The sequence below is a fragment of the Cebus imitator genome, unplaced genomic scaffold (assembly GCF_001604975.1).
Source record: "Cebus imitator isolate Cc_AM_T3 unplaced genomic scaffold, Cebus_imitator-1.0 Scaffold99, whole genome shotgun sequence".
Lineage (NCBI taxonomy): Eukaryota > Metazoa > Chordata > Mammalia > Primates > Cebidae > Cebus > Cebus imitator.
The window spans coordinates 5,334,129-5,356,130 of NW_016107414.1; the positions used below are offsets into that span (position 1 = coordinate 5,334,129).

The 22,002-nt window shown below is 37.2% G+C and overlaps 1 protein-coding gene across 2 annotated transcripts in view; it reads right to left on the reverse strand.

Annotated features, from left to right (window-relative positions):
* Nucleotides 1-22,002, reverse strand: part of LOC108310005 (charged multivesicular body protein 3) — a 110,454-nt gene that overhangs the window by 75,128 nt on the left and 13,324 nt on the right. The window contains exon 3 of one of the 2 annotated variants that reach the window (XM_037741373.1): nucleotides 13,389-15,412. The exons of the other annotated variant lie outside the window; for it this stretch is intronic. Within the exon in view, the coding sequence (XP_037597301.1) occupies nucleotides 15,326-15,412 (87 nt within the window). The 3' untranslated portion in view covers nucleotides 13,389-15,325. Of the gene's footprint in view, nucleotides 1-13,388; nucleotides 15,413-22,002 lie in introns of those variants that run through there. 2 annotated transcript variants of the gene reach the window in all.

A 22,002-nucleotide genomic window follows, 5' to 3' on the forward strand; every position in this document is an offset into this window, starting at 1 on the left:
CTGGAACAGAACTCTAGGAAAACAATAACTCTGAAGAAGCAGAGGAGGAAGAACATTTCAGGAAGGAAATTATGAAGTAAAGATCAGAGAAGTAGGTGAAAATCAGATAGAGTAGTACCACAGAAGCTCAAGGGAAAGGAATTTCAAGGAGGAAGTGCTCAACACAGTCGCCATAGGCAGAGAGCTAAGATAAAATAAGTATGAAAATGCATTCACTAGATTTAACTATTAATTCAAATAGATATAATCCAATTAATATAGGAATAAATAAATATCAAATTAAGTATTAAAGGCCTAAAGTTTAAATAATGGAAACAAAAGGGCAGATTAGGACAATGGAAGAAAGTGATTTTTAGTGGGGATATAGCTGAAACAAGGCTGACTATGAGTTGATAATTGTTGAAGTTGGGTAGATGAGAATTAACCATATTAATCTCTCTACTTTTCTATATAATTGAAATTTCCCAAGAAAATAAGGTTTAAAAAACTCTCTTCCTCCTAAAAAAGGAAAGCCACAGACTGGGAGAAAACATTTGCAATAAATATATTTGACAAAGGACTCATATCTAAAACATATAAAGGACTCCTATGATTCAATAAGAAAAAGATAGACAGCAACCCAATAGAAAAACTGGCAAAAGATTTTAACAAGCACTTCCCAAAAGAGGTTTTCAAATGACTAATAAACATATGACAATAGTCTTAGCCTCGTTAGTCACTGGAGAAATGCAAATTTTTTTTCATTTAACTTTTATTTTAGGTTCAGGAGTACATGTGCAGGTTTGTTATATAGGTAAACTCATGTCACAGGGGCTTGTCGTACAGATTATTTCATCACTTAGGTACTAGTGAATACACAATAGCTATTTGTTCTGCTTCTCTCTCTCCTCTCACCCTCCACCTTCACTTAGGCCCCGGTGTCTACTGTTCCCCTCTTTGTGTCCATGAGTTTTCATCATTTAGCTGTCATTTATAAGACAGAACATGTGGCATTTTGTTTTTTGCTCTTGCGTTATTTTACTAAGGATAATGGCCTCCAGCTACATCCATATTTCTGCAAAAGATGTGATCTTGTTTTTCTTTTTGTTGTTGTTGGACGGAGTTTTTTTCTGTATTGCCCAGGCTGGAGTGCAATGGCACGATCTTTTCCTCATTGCTTGGTTTTGTCAGCTTTGTCAAAGATCAGATGGTTGTAGATGTGTGGTGTTATTTCTGAGGCCTCTGTTTTGTTCCATTGGTCTATGTGTCTGTTTTGGTACCAGTACCATGCTGTTTTGGCTCCTGTAGCCCTGTCGTATAGTTTGAAGTCAGGTAATATGATGCCTCCAGACTTTGTTGCTTAGGATTGCCTTGGCTATTTGGGCTCTTTTTTGGTTCCATGTGAATTTTAAAATAATTTTTTTTCTAGTTCTGTAAAGAATATCATTGGTAGTTTGATATGAATAGCATTGAATCTGTATATTGCTTTGGGTAGTATGGCCATTTTTATGATATTTTTCTTTCTATCCATGAGCATAGACCGTTTTTCCATTTGTTTGTGTCAGCTCTGATTTCTTTGAGCAGAGTTTTGTTATTCTTATTGTAGAGATCTTCCACCTTCCTGGTTAGCTGTATTCGTAGGTACTTTTTTCTTTTTGTGGCAATTGTGAATGCAATTGTATTCCTGATTTGGCCCTCAGCTTGGCTCTTATTGGTGTACAGGAATGAGAAATGCAAATTAAAACCCCAAAAGATACCTCTATACAGTAACCAAAAATGCTAATATGAAAAAATATATGTAACTTCAAATGTAGTAAGAATATGAAACACTGGAACTTTCTTATACCACTGAAGAAAATGTAAATTGGTACAACCATTTTAGAAAATGATTCATGTTTACCAATAATGAACATAGGCACACTCAATAACACAACACCCTCAAGAGAAATGTGAATATATATGAACCAAAATTATATACAAGAATATTCATAGAAGTACTGTCTTTTTTGTTTTCTTGTTTTCATTATTTTCATTATTTTTATTTATAGTAGTGCTATTTGCAATTGCCAAAAACTGAAAATAAGCTAGATTGCTCATCACAATAGAATGAATAACTATACATTGTGGTGTGTTCATACAATTCTACACAGTACTGAAGATGAACAAGCTACTACTACATATGAAAGAGATAAACCTCACAATGTAAATAAAAGAAACTATAGGCAAATGTCTACATCCTATATGATGTAAATAGTATAACATTTAAAAAGAGGCAAAACGAATCCATGAATGTAGAAGTTATCACAGGGATTACATTTGAGGAGGAATGTGAAGGTGGAACCTCCGTCTGTTTCCTTATGAATGTGGCAATTGTTCTGTTCCTTTATCTGGGTGATAGGTTACATCAGGGTGTTGACTTTGTGACAAATTAATAATCTTCATATTTGAAACTTCATATCTGAAACTTGTGTACCTTCATGTTTGAAACTGGTATACTTTAAGAAGATATATTGCCCTTCAATAAAAACTTTAACTAAAGGGATAAAATAATATATTTTCCCTAGATGGCTGGAAATGGTTAAACAAAGAAGAGTTGGTAAAGATGCTGCACACTAGTTCCATTTCTTTCCTCTCTCAGCCCTCTCCTTTTTAGCTAATTAATACATGCTATGAGACTTCAAAAGCCCTTTTCACTTCCTACATGTGGTTTGCCCTATAGGAATATTATTTCAGAAAATTCTACTACTGCATTCAGACTGTGGAATAATTCTCAGATAACATGTAGCTAATAGTTAACACACATGTTCCTTGACTAAAAACTCCAAGCTGTTTAAACAAAATCCAGGACTCTGAAGACATACGTTTTTCCAGAATGAGTTAATTAGATACATTCCTGCTTAGGCTAAAGAAATACAACTGAATGAATTATTGCAGGCTTTTCTAATCCTTAGAAATCTTTGAAATTGTAAAAGGTCTTTAATTTCTGCATAGCTCAATCTAGTGCATATTATGCAACAAATTCTCTTTCGCTTTAGCAGTGTTACCCCTCATCCTTTTCATGGTTTGGTAGTACTACTTCTCATCCTTCCCATAGCCACAAAAATACAGCAAAGTCTGTGTAAATCTGCCCTTGTTCAGTAATAGCAGAGGATATGCTTGGCTGAAGCAGAAGAAAGCTGCCTTTCATGCCTCCTTTTCCCTTTTTTGGAGATGTTCAGGGTAGTGGAATGAGTTTGGTGCTGAACTCATGAGGAAGATCTTTAACATCTTACATTCACAGTTTTCTCTCTAAATAAAAATCCTGGTTAAATATGAGCCATTTTGATGAATAATGGAAATATCATATTTCAGAGCAAATAGGTTCTATTAGAACTAGCTTTTTTAAAAAGATAAACTCCTGACTCATCCTGCCTCCCAAAGATGATGACTGGGAGGTGTCCAACAAAGTGTCCAGATCTGGGCTTTCAGCCCTTGCTGTTGCTGCGTTGTCTTTTCTGTGGATCCTGGCAGGTGGAATGTTTGTAGATTTTTGCAAATGTAGCATGCCTTTTGTTAGATGATAAGTGTGCCAATTTGTAACAAGGACATAAAAGAATCTAAATTCATAGAGAAAACTGACTAAATGACCTTCACATTTGCTTCTGACAATCAGATTCTATTATTTTAAACAGAAAAACTGTTAAGAATCACATTGTTTTTTTCCTCACCAAACAAATTTAGGTACTTTTAAAGCAAAGCAATATACATCAAGATTGGTCACCAAGTTCACCACTTTCAAAACGAATAAATAATTTTAACAAGATGGTTTTAAAATTCCAAGATATTGCCATGTTTGGCATTTTGAGAGGTATGTCTTACCTGAGCCTCTGGCAACAAAACTAGGAGTCAGCTTGAGGAATGCTGTTCCAGAAACCTACTGTTTTAGCCACTTGGCTCAGAAATTAAGTAAAAATAAATGGAGAGCACTTAAACAATAAAAACAAAAGCTGCCCTGAAAATATCAAGAAGCTCTAACTTTCCTTTTGCTGTGCTTGAAACCCTACTACTTCGTCTTTCTGAAAGGACCTCACAAACATGGCCCTAGACTCTTTTATCAACAAATGGACGGCATTCTGAAAGCAACTTCCCCAATGAAAAGAGCTCACAGAATTTTAGAACAGTAGTGACACTAAATACACACTGTACGTGAACATCTTTTTTTTAAAAAAAAATACCCCAGGATTCGGAGAGTGCTGCTGCGGGGGGGAGGAGGGACTGTAATACGCGGGGCGGGGGGGGGGGGGGGGCCGCCGCAGCCCCCGAGGGGGCGGAGGACGGGGCTCCCGAGCCACCTTCCCCGCAGACCTTCCTAGCCATCCCAGAGCCAGAACATCATTTTTATATTATATAACTGATGGCATGGTTTAAGGCAAAACTGGTGAGACAGGCCATTAACCATATTTTATTCCTCCCACATTCAAGCGATTCTCCTGCCTTAGCCCCCCAAGTATCTGGGACTACAGGCATTCACGCCACCACACCTGGTTAATTTTTGTATTTCTTAGAAATTGAGTTCCACCATGTTGCCCAGGCTGGTATTGAACTCCTGAGCTCAAGCGATCTGCCTGTCTCAGCCTTCGTTAACCTTTTATAAGGGAATCCAGGAACCAGATTTCTGTCCTTCTCACTCCATTCCCCAAAATGAGTTTTCCTAGAAACAGAAACTTTTCACTTTGCCAAAACAGTTCAAAGTTAACTTTTTTAAATTTTATAAAATGAATCTTCCTGATTTCTTGCACAGATGGTACTGGTAAAATATTTTTCTTGGTGATGCAGAGTCATTGTTGGCAAGATAGTGACATCCTTTCAAGACATTATTTGTTACTGCACTACCTGGCCACAAACTACTGTCTTTTGTTTTGTTTCTTCATACCTTCCATCATTTCCATTAAAAGTTGTAACTATGACCTCTTTGGCCTGCCTCTGGCAGGCCCCTCCCCTACTCCGCAGCTTCTATAGGTGTGACTCCTGAAGACTAAGAAGCCAGGTCAACAAGTTCATTGAAACCTATGCAAAGTAAAATAAATTCCCTCAGGCTCCTCATTCATTAAGTAGATGCTTATGAATTAGAAAACATTTGCATGCCTTTGACATCTCTTTAGAGCATTCATTCTTTAGGTGCTTCTCTATTTTTAAGCTTACTTTTGTTCTTCATTATTAGATAAATATGCTATAAATTTAGTTAAGTATTCTCTAGGTCAACACTAAGAGTGTATTTTAAAAGAGGTTGTAAATAAGAGTATTCAAAAACCATTTAACATCTAATGTAAGGAGTCTATTATCCCATTACGCACATAAACGAAGGGAATTTGACAGTAACAAGTGTCAGGGATACCTTGTTTTACTGTACAGTGCACCACAGATACTGTGGGTTTTTTTCTTTTTGCTCTTGGAGTTTTGCTCTTGTCAGCCAGGCTGGACTGCAATGGGGCAATCTCTGCTCACTGCAACCTCTGCCTACCGGTTTCAAGTGATTCTCTTGCTTCAGTCTCCCGAGTAGCTGGGATTACCACCATGCCCAAGAAATTTTTTTATTTTTAGTAGAGACAGGGTTTAGCCAAGTTGGCCAGGCTGGTTTTGAACTCCTGACCTCAGGTGATCCACCCACCTTGGCTTCTCAGAGTGTTGGGATTACAGGTGTGAGCCACTGCCAGATACTGTGTTTTTTTCACAAATTGAAGGTTTGTTGTGATCTTGTGTCAAGCAATTCTATCAGTGCCATTTTTCCAACAGCATGTGCTCACTTCGTGTCTTCATGTCACATCTTGGTAATTGTAGCAATATATCAAACTTTTTCACTATGATTATATCTGTATGATGATCTGTAATCCATGATCATTGATGTTACTATTGCAACTGTTTTGGGGCATCATGAACTGAACCCATATAATACAGAGAACTTAACTGATAAATACTGTGTGTATTCTAACTGCTCCACTGGCCAGCCATGTCCAATTAGGCAAATTAATGGCTTCTAAGTGTTCAAGTGAAAAGAGTTGCAGGTCTCACATTAAATCAAAAGCTAGAAATAATTAACCTTAGTGAGGAAGCCATGTTGAAAACTGAGAGAGGCCAAATGCTAGGTCTCTTGTGCCAAACAGCCAAGTTGTGAATGCAAAAGAAAGGTTCCTGAAGGAAATTAAAAGTGCTACTCCAGTGAACATATAAGTGATAAGAAAATGAAACAGCCTTATTGCTGATATGAAGAGAGCTGTAGCGGTCTGGATAGAAGATCAAACTAGCCGCAAAATTCCCTTAAGCCAACGCCTAATCCAGTGCAAGACCCCAACTCTTTTCAGTGCTGAAGGCTGAGAGAAGTGAGGAAGCTGCAGAGGAAAAGTTGGAAGGTAGCAGAGGTTGGTTGATTCATGATGTTTAAGGAAAGAGGCCGTCTCCATAACATAAAAGTGCAAGGTGAAGCCGCAAGTGCTGATGTAGAAGCTGCAGCAAGTTATCCTCAAGGTGACCACACTAAACAACAGATTTTCAGTGTAGGCAAAAGAGGTTTCTATTGGAAGAAGATGCCATCTAGAACTTTCACAGCTGGAGAGAAGTCAACACGTAATTTCAAAGCTTCAAAGGACAGGCCAACTCTTTAGTTAGGGGTTAATACAGCTGGTGACTTTAAGTTGAAGCCAATGCCCGTTAACCATCCTCCAAGTCCTAGGACCCTTAAAAATTATGCTACATCTACTCTGCCTGTGCTCTATGAATGGAACAACAGAACCTGGACGACAGCATATCTGTTTACAGCATGGTTCACTGAATATTTTAAGCTCACTGATGAGACTTACTGCTCAGAAAAAAAGATTGAAATATTACTGCTTGTTGACAATGTGCCTGGTCTCCCAAGAGCTCTGATGGCACTCTACAGGGAGATAGTTTTCATGCCTGCTAATGTATAGTAACATCCATTCTTCAGGAGTAATTTTTATTTTTAGTCTTATTATTTAAGAAATACAGTTCATAAGGCTATAGCTGCCATAGATAGTGGTTTCTCTGATGAATCTGGGCAAAGTAAATTGAAAATCTTCTGGAAAGGATTCATAATTATAGATGTCATTAAAAACATTCATGATTCATGGGGAGGAGGTCAAAATATCACCATTAACAGGAGTTTGGAAGAAGTTGATTCCAATCCTATGGAGACTTTGGGAAAGTAACTACAGATGTGTTGGACATGGCAAGAGAACAAGATGTAGAGCCCAAAAATGTGACTGAATTGTGCAATCTCATGTTAAAACTTGAGTGGATGAGGAGTTGCTTCTTATGGATGAGCAAAATGACTTTTTTTTTTTTAAGATAAAATGTACTCTTGGTGAAAATGCTGTGCACATCGTTAAAATGACAAGAAAGGACTTAGAATAGTATACAAACTTAGTTGATGAAGCAGCAGCAGGACTTGAGAGGACTGACTTAATTTTGAAAAAGTTCTGTGGGTAAAATACTGTCAGACAGCATCATCACACGTTACAGAGAGCTCTTTTGTGAAAGCAGAGTCAATGGATAGTGTCGTCTTCATTGTCACAACCACCCCAACTTTCAGCAACGACCACCCTGCTCAGTCAGCAGACATCAACATTGAAGCAAAACCCTCCCCCAGCACATGATTACAACTTGCTGAAGGCTCGGGTGATCATTAACATTTTTTAGCAATAAAATATTTTAAAATTAAGGTATGTACATTTTAAAAGACACAATGCTGGCCAGGTGTGGTGGCTCATGCCTGTAATTTCAGCACTTAGGGAGGCCAAGGCAGGCGGCTCGCCTGAAGTCAGGATTTCAAGACCAGCCTGGCCAACCTGATGAAACTCTCTCTCTACTGAAAATACGAAAAATAGCCGGGCATGGTGGTGGGCACCTGTGATCCCAGTTAATTGGGAGGCTGAGGCAGGAGAATCACTTGAACCTGAGAGGTGGAGGTTGCAGTGAGCCAAGATCACGCCACTGCACTCCAGCCTGGGCAATAGAGTGAGACTCTGACTCAAAAAAAAAAAAAAAATTTTTTTAAATAAATAAGTAAAAGGTAGAGCACACACACTTCTGCTCTAATCACTCCTGACTCACACTTTCCCGGGGCCCTGAAGACATGCAAATTTGAAAGCTTTGTCCTACTCACATCTGTAACAATCTGGATTGTCCTGAGTTCTTGATCATCTCTTAAATGGGAATTCCTTCTACTCTACCTGTTGCACAGAGATTTTATGAAGTAAAGTAACCTAGTATAAATAAAACAATAACATCTTTTGATGAGACTTTACATCATTACAAAAAATGTAATAATTTTACATCATTACATTTAATTACAAAAAATTAAATGAAAAGATTGCCTAAATTGATCATGTTAATAAATTTAATTATTGACAACAAAGAACAAGAATGACTAAAACACAGATGATTCAAAAGCATTTTAACAAATTTCAATTTATTCTTCTCTAAATTTTTAATCAGATCCAGTAGCAAAAGTACCTAACACCTCATCTTTCTCTACCTCATGTCCCTTTGGTAGAATTTTAAGGAATAATAAAATGGCCAAGGAGGAAAATGTGGGAGAGCGAGGAGAAAGATCACATGAATAATCTGCCAGGCTCTCAAATAATCTAAGGAATAGAAGAAAAGAAGTATGTAACTATGGGGAAAAATTAAGTTTTTGGCTTAGAGCAGGCCATAAATATTAATATTTTTGTCACTACTAATGGGCACTAAAAATATAATCTCTTCTGTTAAATCTTTTCCACCTATTCAAAATGGATAGTAAAAAGTTTGGTAAAAACTGGGTGTGGTGGCTCATGCCTGTAATCCCAGCACTCTGGGAAGCTGATGTGGGCGGATCACTTGAGGTCAGGAGTTCAAGACCAACTTGGCCAACATGGTGAAACCCCGTCTCTACTAAAAATACAAAAATTAGCCGGGTACAGTGGTATGTGCCTGTAATCCCAGCTATTCAGGAGGCTGAGACAGGAGAATCACTTGAAACTGGGAGGAAGAGGTTGCAGTGACTCAAGATTGTGCCCCCACACTCCAGCCTGGGTGACAGAGCAAGACTCTGTCTCAAAAATCAATAAATAAATCAATAAATAAAAGTTTGGTAAAGGGGAAAATTAAAATAGATTATCAAAGTTCAAGCCAACAATTATTGACTGAATATCTACTCTGGGTCTAATATGTTAAGAATATAAGAGTAGATTATAGTGTTACTCCTGCCCTCAGGGAGCTTACCATCCTTAAAGAAAGAAAAGACTACACAAGAAATTATTAGAGAAGGCAGTAGAAAAACTCTTGATCAGAAAAAAAATCAACCTACTATTACAGTTAATCATAGAGTTCAGTAACTACAAAGCCCACATACTTGAAATCTGTAGTTCATTACATGTGATAGGCTGTTCTAAGAATTCAAAGTTTTCTTTTAAACACAGCTGAAGTTTAGAGTCTGTCAACCTTAAACATTTCCTTCAGTGCTCCACCTCTAGGAAAATCTGACAAAAGCATTATTACTTGTTGTGCTTAACAATTAATCGATGAGTCAAGGTCACCTGGAGACATGTACCTTTGGCAATTATTTTCCCTCCAATCTTACTGTAGTATTTTAATTGCACATCTAACATTGAAAATGTATTATGTCTATTTTGTGCCCTCACTGTGGATACTTGGATGAATAAAACACAGCTTCTACCATAAAGGAGCTCACTAAAGACACAGAGTTTTAATTCAGTGCAGCTAAGTGTGACAGGTATGTACATGGCATCACTGGGATATGGAGGAAGGGCACACATCGGTTTGCTCCACTGTTGATGATGCTAAGTTTGATCATCAACAATGGAGCAAAATCAACAAAATATAAAATGAATGCATATCAAAAAATATACATTCATTTTATATTTTTGTCTCTTTATAGGCCTGGTGAGGAAGGAGAAGATGGGTAGGAAGGGACCGAATTTCTAGAGAAACTGGGATTTTGCCAGGCAAAGCAGAGAGGAAGGGGTGAGAATGTCATATAGAGGGAATAGCAAAGCACCAAGTTAGGAAAAATGAGAGCATGAGCCTGGGCCACAAGCAGAATACAGTGTCATGATGAGTATAAGAAGTAGGCCAGGAGCAGATGATGAACCTTGAAAGCCAGTGTTAGAGATTGGTTTATTTTCCAAGTTAGTAGTCTCCAATGTATGGCGTGCCCTGGAATACTGGAGAAATTTTGATTCTATTCAAAAATTTCTATGCTTTTGTGTACATTTCATATGCATGCACATGTGTGCATATATGTATATAAATATACACATGCATATATACACACGTGTATATATATATATAATTTTTAATTCACTGCAGTCAGGACCTTAATTAAGAGGATGACTGGGGGTGGGATAAATGAATAAAAAAGCTCTTTTAGGCTTCTTAAGTACTTAAAAACATCCAGGAGGAGCTGTCCAGCAGATAGCTATAAATGAAAGTGAAGCTCTGGGAGGGGCCTTTGCTTAGACATGTAGATTTAGAAGACATCCAATGAAGAGAGAAAAAAAAATCAGTGAATCAATGACAGAACCTTGAGAAACACTAATATTTACAATAATGTGAGCACTTAAATTTTTTTTTAATTTGTTTTTATGTTCATATTTGAGAACTGTGAATGATTACTTTTTTCAAAAGTAAAATGAGAGCACAAGAAGCTGTGCTTGCACTTTTACTTAAAAACTCCTAAATATTACTACAAAGTAACTGCCAGGCCTTATTATTCCATTAGCATATAAAAGTGGGACACAATGCATCATGAAGGGGAAAAATGTTTGTTAGTAGTCTAGCAGTAATTCAGAATGAAAAAAATTTCTTGCCATTTTGTGGGGATTCAATTAAGGATTTTAGAAGTCTACCATGAAATGGGCACTTTGAAGAAATGGCTGACTACAGGGCTAGCTCAGAGAAAATACAAAGTGAACCTCGGATACCTTGTGTCAAAAAGTAAGGAAGTGCTTCAAGATTAAAGGAACTGTCAATGAGACGTAAGAGCTCGCTTAGAGAGGCTCCCAGTAGCCAAATCTGAAACGATTTGAAAATCGAGAATAATAAATTCTAACACATAAGATATTTTTAAAAATCTGAGAATCTAAAGTGTGAAAGAAAAATATAAAGTTCTTGTTCACAAAAAAGTCAGCCAATAAATGTAGAATGAATGATGGTATTAGAAAACCCCCATCTTAAGGCCGGGCGTGGTGGTTCATGCTTGTAATTCCAGCACTTTGGGAGGCCGAAGGGGGTGGATTACCTGAGGTCAGCAGTTTAAGACCAACCTGGCCAATATGGTGAAACCCCGCTTCTATAAAAAAAAAAGAAAACCCCCATCTTAGACAGGCGCACTGGCTCATGCCTGTAATCCCAGCACTTTGAGAAGCTAAGGCAAGTGGATCACTTGAGCCCAGGAGTTCAAGACCAGCCTGGCACCATGGTGAAACCGTCTCTACCAAAAACAAAACAAAACAAAAATTAGCTAAATGTGGTGCCACACACCTGTGGTCCCCCTTACCCAGGCAGTTGAGGCTGCAGTGAGCGGTGATCATGCCAATGCAGCTTGCGTTACAGAGCAAACCCCTGTCTTGAAATTAATAAATAAAATCCCCATGTTGCAACTCCCATTTAATAACTGATTGATGCAAAGAATCAGCAGATGTTAAAGCCATTGGGTTAGATTGTTGAGGAACGGGATATTTGCATAGTCTCAACAGGTTCCTTCTTAACGTGAAAATGTATCTTAGAATGGAAAGATAAGGAAAATATCACTTTAACCAAATGTCACCAACAATGGGGCAAACTGACATGTGCCTCCTGATGCCATTTAGATTTATAGGAAGTACGTATCTTCTAGGCAATATCCTTTAATTAAATCTAATCATGAAAGAAACAGACAAATCTAGAATGTAGAACATTCTATAAGTCAACCAGCCTGTAGTCTCCAAAAATGTTAGTACCAGAAAAAGTCAATTAGCAAGGCTTGATGGCTTGTGTCTGTAACCCCAGCTACTTGGGAGGATCACTTGAGCCTAGGAGCTCAATACCAGTCTAGGCAATATGGGAAGACTCCAATTCTTAAAAAAAAACAACAAAAAACACTTTGTATTGTGGCTCAAGACTGTAGTCCCAGCTACTTGGGAGGCTGAGGCAGAAGGATTCCTTGACTCCAGGAGTTGAAGCTACAGTGAGCTATGATCATGCTACTGTATTCCAGCATAGCCCACAGAGAAAGACTTTGTCTCTAAAAAACTAAAAATTAAATTAATAAACAAAACAAAACAGATGGGCCAGGTGCAGTGACTCATGCCTATAATCCCAGCACTTTGGGAGGCTGAGGTGGGAGGATCACCTGAGGCCAGGAGTTTCAGACCAGCCCGGCTTACTTGGTGAAACCCCATCTCTATAAAAATACAAAAATTAGCCAGGCACGGTGGCACATGTCTGTAATCCCAGCTACTTGGGAGGCTGAGGCACGAGAATCACCTGAACCAAGGAAGCAGAGGTTGCAGTGAGCCAAGATCATGCCACTGCACTCCAGTCTGGGTGACAAAGAGAGACTCCATCTCAAAAAAAAGAAAAAAATAAATAAAATAAAAATAAAACAAACCACCAGAGAGAAGTCAAAGAGTCCACTTTTTAGAACAGGGACAGGGGGAATTGCTCTAGAGGAAAGGATGAAAGGAAAGAGTAAACCTAATGTATAAACTCTGTCTGAGGTCACAATAAAAACAAAAGAAAAACATTTAGATATAAAGGACATTTTAAGAGCAACTGGGGACTATCGATTTTATATACATTAGCTATTATTGAATCCATGTTAAATTTCTTGGGTGTCATAATGGCATAGTGGTTACATAAAAGAATATCCTTGTTCTTAGACATGTGGTGATATATTCATGATGACAAATTTATTTTCAAAAGGATCAGCAAAAAAAATAGATAAAAGAAAAAAATATACATATAAGAGAGGAGATAAAACAAATATAACAAAATGTGAATTAGATAAAGAGAAATGGATGTTCACAGTACTATGTTTATAGTTTTCTGTGGCTTTAAAAAAATTTCAAAAGTAAAAGTCAGAAAAATATGTGTGGCTAATATGCTATAGTTAGTTTTATTTGATGAACGTGCTAAATACTAATAAATTATCTAATACTTTTTCAAAAGCCCACCATGAAATTCTTTTCCATCAAAGCTAACCAAGCTAAAAGGTGAACTGTCACTTCTAGCCAGTGTCAGCAACGTAATTTGTCTTCCCCCACAACATCAGTCAAGAATCATGTTTGATCTACCTGTGAAATTAACAAACCAGCAAAACACCTATAGCATTCAGCCACCTTATCAAAAAAAAATTAACATTAGAAAATCTGTAATCTGCTGGTTTTAAAATAATTTATTTCATAGGTCTGTTTTAATTTCATGTCTCACAGCATACATTATTTAACCAAGAGGTGCTGGACAGAGATTGTAAAAAGGGAGAAAACATTTAGGATAAGAAACCGGCTCAATTCCATTAGAATTTGATCCTATCTTGTAAAGTCTTGCTAGGATAAATTTCTATCATACTTCTTTTGTGCTTACAAAAAACATTAACTTCTGAATTTCCAAAGTTGTAAATAAAAATTTTTACAATTAAGTATGCATTCAATTGACACACAAGGCAACCAAATAAATTCTGTCATCAACATTAGCATAATGTGTATTTCCTGTCACTGCACTAACATTAAACTAAACCTCAAACCACAAAAACATTGTGACTAACATTAAAAAGGCAAGCTGTAAGATACTCAAAGCTTATAAAGGACAAATTGCACATGGTTAAGATGGAACATCATTTGACAAGGGCTGGTGTTGTGCATATGGCTGCTTTTTTTTATAAGAAGGCCACCGGCAAACAGGGCAACAATGTCGGCCCCCAGCCAACCACATCACAATGCAATTCTGATGAAACACATGACCACAAGGCAACCCCATTAACAAACATCCATTTTCAAAATTCTCTAGGCAAACAACACATTCAGTACAGTGCAGCATATCAGCAGGCCAAATTAACCAATCAGGTTCCATATCTTCATTAGTGTTATATGATCCATATGACCTCCCTTTCCTTTCATATGGGCTGGTCTGACAATATTTATTGGCACATGAACAAGCCTCAGCATCACAGTGACTTGCTCTTCCTGGAGAACTGTGAAATACGCTTTGCTTGTCTTCAAATACTTCCTTCTCACTGTTAAAAGTGTCTGTGTTCTCATTTTCTGAGTCATTTTCAGTATCTTGAGACCCCTCTGACATTTCCTCTTCAGACTGGATTCCAAGACATTTAAATCGCCACATGGGTAAATTTTTAATATAATCAGTTGGTATTAGAGGGTGAAGCCAAAGGTCAGGGAAAGCTAAGCGCTCCAAGAATAAGTCAGGGTCTTCGTCCCAATCAGATTCTACAGGAAAGTTCTGAAAAGAAGCAATCGGGTGGAAGAGGTAGCTGGTGTACCAGTCCCACAGACTTGATAGCCATTCTAAGTTATTGGCATTGACTTCATCATTATTGTTGTTGCGCCTTCTCTTCTTCTCAAAGTAATCAATTAGTAAACCATGTCCAAGGTATGTACTGAGAAACAGGGCTGGGTGTGAAGAGTAAAACATCCAGTCTGCCCTTACCCATGAAGCCAGTGTGGTTGTATTGGAATATCTCAACAATTTTAAGCTATATTCATAAAAGCTATCTAAGTAAGGTAGCTGTAAAAAGCCCAATACAGGTAGCCAGGAAATAATTAATAGAGAATTATATGTCCCTAAAGTGCTTATGAGAACCACAAATCGCTTTATGGTAGCTCCTTGTGTAATAAATAAGTCCATCCAAGCCATAAGATTAACTAGAACCAAGCTTAAAACAAACAGATCATTTACCTCAGGTTGTAATGAGCGCAAAAATGAATCCATGGCCTGAAGTGATATAAATTCACCTGTGTGGTTTCCGTATCTGTAAATTCCTTCAGGAGTTCTAAGTATGTATGATGGCATATTATATATGCCAATATCTGTCATATAACTCTTATTGTCCCAATTTTCTACATTAACAAAAATAAACTCAACTCTTCCAGTAAACTTTATACTTAGTGCAGAGAAGAAAGCTGGAGGTTGGTCAAGGTTTGCAAACAGGTATATTTTTAACCAATATTGATCACTTTTATTCCATTCTTCTTTCAAATGTTCAGCATTATAAATGGTTTTGATCCGAGAAGCTGCATGAGCAGTTATCCATTTAAAAATGTGCTCTACTTCAATCTTGCGTCCACTGTACTCTTTAAGCATGACTTTCCCTTTTGAAGTACTTGTTTGTGGAACAGACATAATGAGTGTGGATCGTACCCAGCCTCTTCTCCTGCAATATCTATAAGAGAGGAAACTGTGAGTAAACAGCTAGGCTGTAGTGCAAACAATTTATCTTCCCTGATACATTTATTTAGCACCTCTCACCCAAACCGAATAATTTCCAAATAATCAAAAAGTGGTACCACTACTTAGCGGCTGTGAAAAGCAAGCTGTTTTTGTAGTTTGTTTGCTTTGTATTTCTGTGTTTCTTTCTTTTTAAAAGATAAAGTGCATCTTGAAAAGTCTCCAAGTCAAAGGAATCAGCAAAAACTTCAGCATCTCTTATTTACCTACAACTGCGTTATATGCTAAAATCCAGAAGATAGTAAGAAAATAATTCATGCTCAGAAGAAATTTAAAATCCTACTAAGGAGACAAAACAGAGACTAAACTATATATTCAGAATTTAAAATCCTATTAAGAAGACAAAACAGAGGCAAAATTATATATATAATAATGCAAAAGAAGTTCAAAGAAGGGAATATCATTAAAAGTTTGGGATGGTGCAGATTTCATGAATGGTTTAGGAATTGAGTTAGGTCTTGAAGGATGGTTAGAATCCAGATGGGTGGAGAAAAGAGAAGAAAACAGATTATCCTAAGGCCCTGTTACTGGTTTGGTGCAAGCTCCTTAAGTGTAGAGTCATACCTACCCATTTAGTTAACAACTACAATGCCTGACTGCTACAAAGTAATCTGCACAAAAGCCAAACAAGAAAAGAGCAACTGCAAGCCCCATGTGTTTTTGTATTCTCTTATTTCTTCAATAAAGATTATGAAGAAGAGTATTTAACACAGAGGAACAAAAACAGAAAGTATTTACATTAAGAGGTTCAGTTCAAGAATGATCCCCCTTTTACAGTAGAATAAATTCAGAAGAATTTAACTAAAATTCAATCGTTCGTTCAGATTTATCCAGTAGGATCATGACTGTCTTCTTTTGGAAACCTGTCTATTGATAGGTTCTTCCAAGGAGACCTGTGATACCCATCTTCCCTTAAAAAAACTAGGTAATGAGTGAAAAGAAATACTGAAAAATGAAAACTGCTGTTATATCACAATAAAGAGATTATAAGTGAAAATATTTTCCTTTCATTTTTATTTTTAAAATTGTAGTTATTTTATTTGAATAATAAGAGAAAGGGACTTGCTCTGTCACCTAGGCTGGAGTACACTGATACAATCATAGTTTATTGCAGTCTTGAACTCCTGGGCTCAAGCAATCCTCCTGCCTTAGTCTCCTTGGGTAGTTAGGACCACATGTGCACGCCACCATGCCAGGCTAAGTTTAAAAAAAATTTTTTTTGTAGAGATGGGGGTCTCTCTACATGACATGAAGCCATGTTGCCCAGGCTGCCCATTGCTTTTAGTTTTAGTGGTTTTTTTTTTTCATGTACCACACAGGAGGGTTAATCTTTTGTTTTTAAAAAGTATTTTTTCCCTCAAAACCTACCATGTGAAATTTTTAAGTAAAATTTATCTCAATAAAGTTGTAAAAATGACAATCTACCACATGGATACATTTTGTTACAGATTTGTATATGAATAGTAATAAATATCTGACTTCTCATTTTGCTACTCAGAATATTGATGTAAAAATCATAGATGTTATGCTTTACTTAGCATGGATTATATTTTGTTAAATAAGCATATTACACATCATATGATCAGATGAAGAGAGAAAAGTCTTGACGTAGGTAGCATATGGCTTTATAATGATAATTTGACTAATTTTATATCCGAGATTTTGTGATATAGTTTAAGATAAATGAAGACAACATGCTATGTCTTAAGGCTAGTGACGACTCTGGAAAGCTGTCTAGATGACTCAAAATCACAGACCATGACTCTAAGCTTTTTGTTGAGTTGATTCACTTCCTTAATAAGACAGATTCCATTAATATCATTATTGTTTTAACTGAAATGGTCTGAAAAGTATATATTCCTACAAAATAAATTCACTTCCTTAATAAGACAGATTCCTTAATAAAACAGTAATGTCATTACTGTTTTAACTGAAATGGTCTGAAAAGTGTATATTCCTACAAAATAAATATCTCCTACTCAATGCAAAATAATAATTCATTGACAGGAATTCTATTTTTACCCTATCCCAAAAAAGTAACAAGTCAAATGCGTATGGACAATTGTCTTATTTATATCTTAAATATCTTTAAGTATCTTTAACGTTCTCATTGCACATGATAATTGTGATGACACATTTCAACTGTTGGCCATTCATTTTATCTTCCTACTGCGGCCTCTGATTTGTGTCATGAATTAAATGAGTCTTTCTGACAGAAAACTTACTTTGTAAAATGAACAAGTTCTTAGTGCAGATATTTCTTCATATAAGAAAATGAACACATTAAGTGCTCTCTTTTCAGTTCAGAGCTAATAGTTTTATCATTCCAGACAGAATAATGTTATATTACCTTATATCAATAGAAAAACTTTTATTGCCAATTCAAAAAAACTTTTTTTTACAATCTGAATAAATTCAATGACAATACCATGAAAATATCCTCTAGTTTTAAAACTAAACCTTTTGAGTTCTCTTAAGAGACCTTTCGGGATTTCTTAGAGAATTTTAAGATTAAAAATAATAGGAAATATGGCTTGTGAGTTTTGGTATTCCAGTTTCTGATGTGGCATGCTGTATTTAAAAAGAAGCTGGGTTAGGTGGCTCACACCTGTAATCCCACCACTTTGGGAGGCCAAGGCAGGCAAATCATTTAAGGTCAGGAGTTTGAGACGAGTCTGGCCAACATGATGAAACCCTGTACCTACCGAAAATGCAAATATTAGCTGGGCATGGTGGCACGCACCTGTAATCCCAGCTACTTGGAATGCTGAGACATGAGAATTGCCTGAACATGGGAAGCTGAGGTTGCAGTGAGCTGAGATCGTGCCACTGCACTCCAGCCTGGCCAACAGAATGAGACTCCATCTCAAAAACAAACAAACAAACAAACAAACAAAAAAAAAAACCCAAAGAAAAAGAAACCTTAATATTTCAGTTTATATATGCTGTTTTTTCAGATAAAGTCATTAGCTGCCTTGGCTTTCCTGGCTCTCTCTGCAATCCACCTCTTTTTCTCCTTCCCGGTTTTTTCCACAGGCTGCCATCCCGGACACTCCTGCCATAGCATAAGGCTTCCTGTCCTGCAATTCCCATGTCCTCTATCTTCTCTTTATTAACCCCCATCTCCCCAGCCCTCTCCACACATCTATACCACCTCATCTCCTACTCTGTCAAAAAAAGAACAGAATATGAACCTCACAGGAAAAGTCCTCTGAAATCAATCCGTTGCTTAAGGAATGAGAAGAGGTAGAACCAGGCAAGGCCATTCCTGCTGGGTATATGGGGGAAGAAATTAAAGCTGCTACAACTAGACAGAGTCAGAAGCTGCTCAGAAGTGGTAGTCCTGAATGTTCTCAAGGGAGCTGCTGTGGTTTGGTTCTGGTTTGTCTGTCCCCACTAAATCTCATGTTGACATTTTCTTCCCAGTGTGGCAGTGTTGAGAGGTGGGGCCTGGCGGGAGGTATCTGGGTCATGGAGGTGGATCTCTCATGAATACCTGGTGCTGCTCTCAAGATAGTGAGTTCTAGCTCTGGCAAGACTGAATTAATTCTCGTGGGAATGGAGTAGTTTCTTGAGAGTGGGTTGATATAAAGCCACAGGCCCTTCACATGCGCCCACTGTCCCTTTGACTTTCTCCACCATGTTCTGGCAGCACAGAACCCTCACCAGAAGCTGAGAAAATGCTGGCACCATGCTTCGCGTAGAGCCTGCAGAACTGTGAGCTAAATAAATCTATTTTCTTTATAAATTACTCAGCCTCAGTATTCTTATAGAGCAACACAAAACAAACTAAGGCAGGAGCTAAACAGGTCAGGAAAGTATAGCTGTACAGTGGGACTAGCACACTGAAGTCAGCTACCCAGAGGCCACCCCAGAGAAGGGACTACAGTCAAAGAACGCAGTACAGACAGAAGAGCATAGAGTTTTGATATTTTTAAAACCCTGAAATCAAGATGATGACTCAATTACTCAAAATGTGATTAAAACACTTCCTGAATAACACTATTCTCTGCCCACTTACACCCTGCAAATTCTGAACACTCTTTTCTATATCTCTAAATTTTGTTCTTCTATATTGCCATAGTCATCAAAAGAAGAAAAAAATGACCCTGACTAGGCATAGCTTCCATGGCAAGAAAGTTCTTATTCCAGTTGGAGGACTTTCCAAATGAGGAGTCATGGACACATTATTGGAACTGGTACAAGTCACCGTGCAACAAAATCATTTTCTGATGAAACTGAAGATGAGTAGAAGAACTTTTAATAACAAAAACTATAGCTACAATCAACAAAAAAAGCGACTCAAAAAAATACTGCTTCAATTGTAAATAAGAGTAGGATTATTTGAAGATGAAGGATTTACAGGAAAATATCTAGAGCTAGCTTTTATGTATCTCTTCACCATCATTCCTCAGCTAATACAGAATCAGAGCTTTTCAAAAGAAAAGCTAAACAAATTTGCACTAAAAGCCACTGGACTGAATTATGACACTTCTGATGCATTCTGATTTATAAGATTACACTAAAAAATTATTCTTTCAGTGTTCATATTTGACAGATTATTTTTATTTTGTGTTTTTGAATTCTTTATTATCTAATAACATATTAGAACTTAATGTGTTCAACTTTATATTTTTAAAATGTGTTTTTATTTGATGTTTTCTAATATATGTATAAACTATAATGTTTTGAAATGTATTATTTAGTTCCATTGATTTTTTAAAAATACATTCTGAGTATCTTAAAAGAAGACAGTGATATTAATAGTGAATTTTGGCATAACTAAAAATACCAAAATATCAGCTTTATCATTTGTTCTAGTATTATAACAATTGGTGAGAAAAAAAAGACCTTTCACTTAGACTCTATTTGGGAATGACAGAATCAGATCAAATACTAAGTCTGGTAAATGAAGGCTGGAAATCAGAATGATTTCCTTTTCAAAAGAGCATTAAGACTTAAGCTGTCTCACACATTTCAACAAAAGACATTGGGATGTGATTAAGATTCTGTGGTTATCAGCCAGGGCAACACAGTAAGACTTCATCTCTACAAAAAAAAAAAAAAGAAAGAAAGTAGCCAGGCGTGGGTGGTGCATGCATAGAGTCCCAGCTACTTGAGATGCTGAGGTAGGAGGATCTCTTGAGCCCATCCATCAGCTGGAGGTTGCAGTAAGCTATGATTACACCACTACACTCCAGCCTGGGTCCTGGGTCATAGAGCCAAATCCTGTCTCAAAAAAAAAAAAAAAAAAAAGATGTGGTGAAGATGCGCATGAGAGCTTTGCAGGTAGATGTGAGTTAAGAGGTGCAGGAACTTCCCTCCCATTCCCAACTCTTATGGGAACTCCTATCATCGATTTCACCCTTTATTACTAGTAGACAAAACAAGGATTTTGAGTAGAAGTGAAGAAAATGTGAGGCTAAGGAAAGGAGGTATAGAAATAGTTTAGGAGAGTTTTCTACAACCAATGGATTTCCCATTACAGCTAACACATATAAAAGATGTAAATCAGGTGTATCTACCTACATTAGAAACTAGCCAATATTATAGGGTTTTGACATATATATAATACGCCTCCTCCTCCACACAAAACAAAACATGCTGTACATGCTAATCTTTCATTAAATATTCACCAAATGGAAAACTGAATAAATGAATGAGTCTAAGTTATAATTTGGTAGCACAAGGAATGGGAAAAAAAGGCATTTCAAAGAAGAAATAATGGAATAATAAAACAAGAAATAATGTGACAGACTGAATACTGGAAGTGATGACAAAAAAACAAAACAGACAAAAATACCTCTGTGAATTCTTATTTGAGAAAATGGGGAGAAAAACCAGTGAAGGACAGAAAAAAGAAAGGTAGAAAGGGCACATGGTTGATTAAAGAAAAAGAGGATGCATCTGATTTCAGATACTAGTTTTCAGGGAAAAGAATATATTTAGGGATAGTTGCAGAACAAATGGAAATGAGCAAAGAAATGAAAACTAGAGGTCAGAATGATAGAAAAAGATTTAGATCAGCACAGAGATCTAAATATAAATCTAAAGCCATGAATGTGCCGAGATCTCTTTGGAAAATAAAGTTGAAAGGACTAAAGACACAGTCTTAAGAGATATCTTCAGTAGACGGAACACAGAAGAGCCAGAGAAAGGGACAGGGAGAGACAGGGAGATAAAGCAGACAGAGAAATATCTTAGAGTGAAAGTCATTAACTGCCAGTTTATCAAAAGCTATTAATCAAGCACCTGTGAGGCCAGGTGTGGCAGCTCATGTCTATAATCCCAGCACTTCTGGAGGCTGGAGCAAGTGGATGACCATCCTGGCCAACATGGTAAAACCCCGTCTCTACTAAAATACAAAAAATTAGCCGGGCGTGGCGGCATGTGCCTGTAATCCCAGCTACTCGGGAGGCTGAGGCAGGGGAATCGCTTGAACCCATGAGGCGGAGATTGCAGTGGGCCAAGATCGCACCATTGTACTCCAGCCTGGGCAACAGAGCAAGACTCCATCTCAAAAAA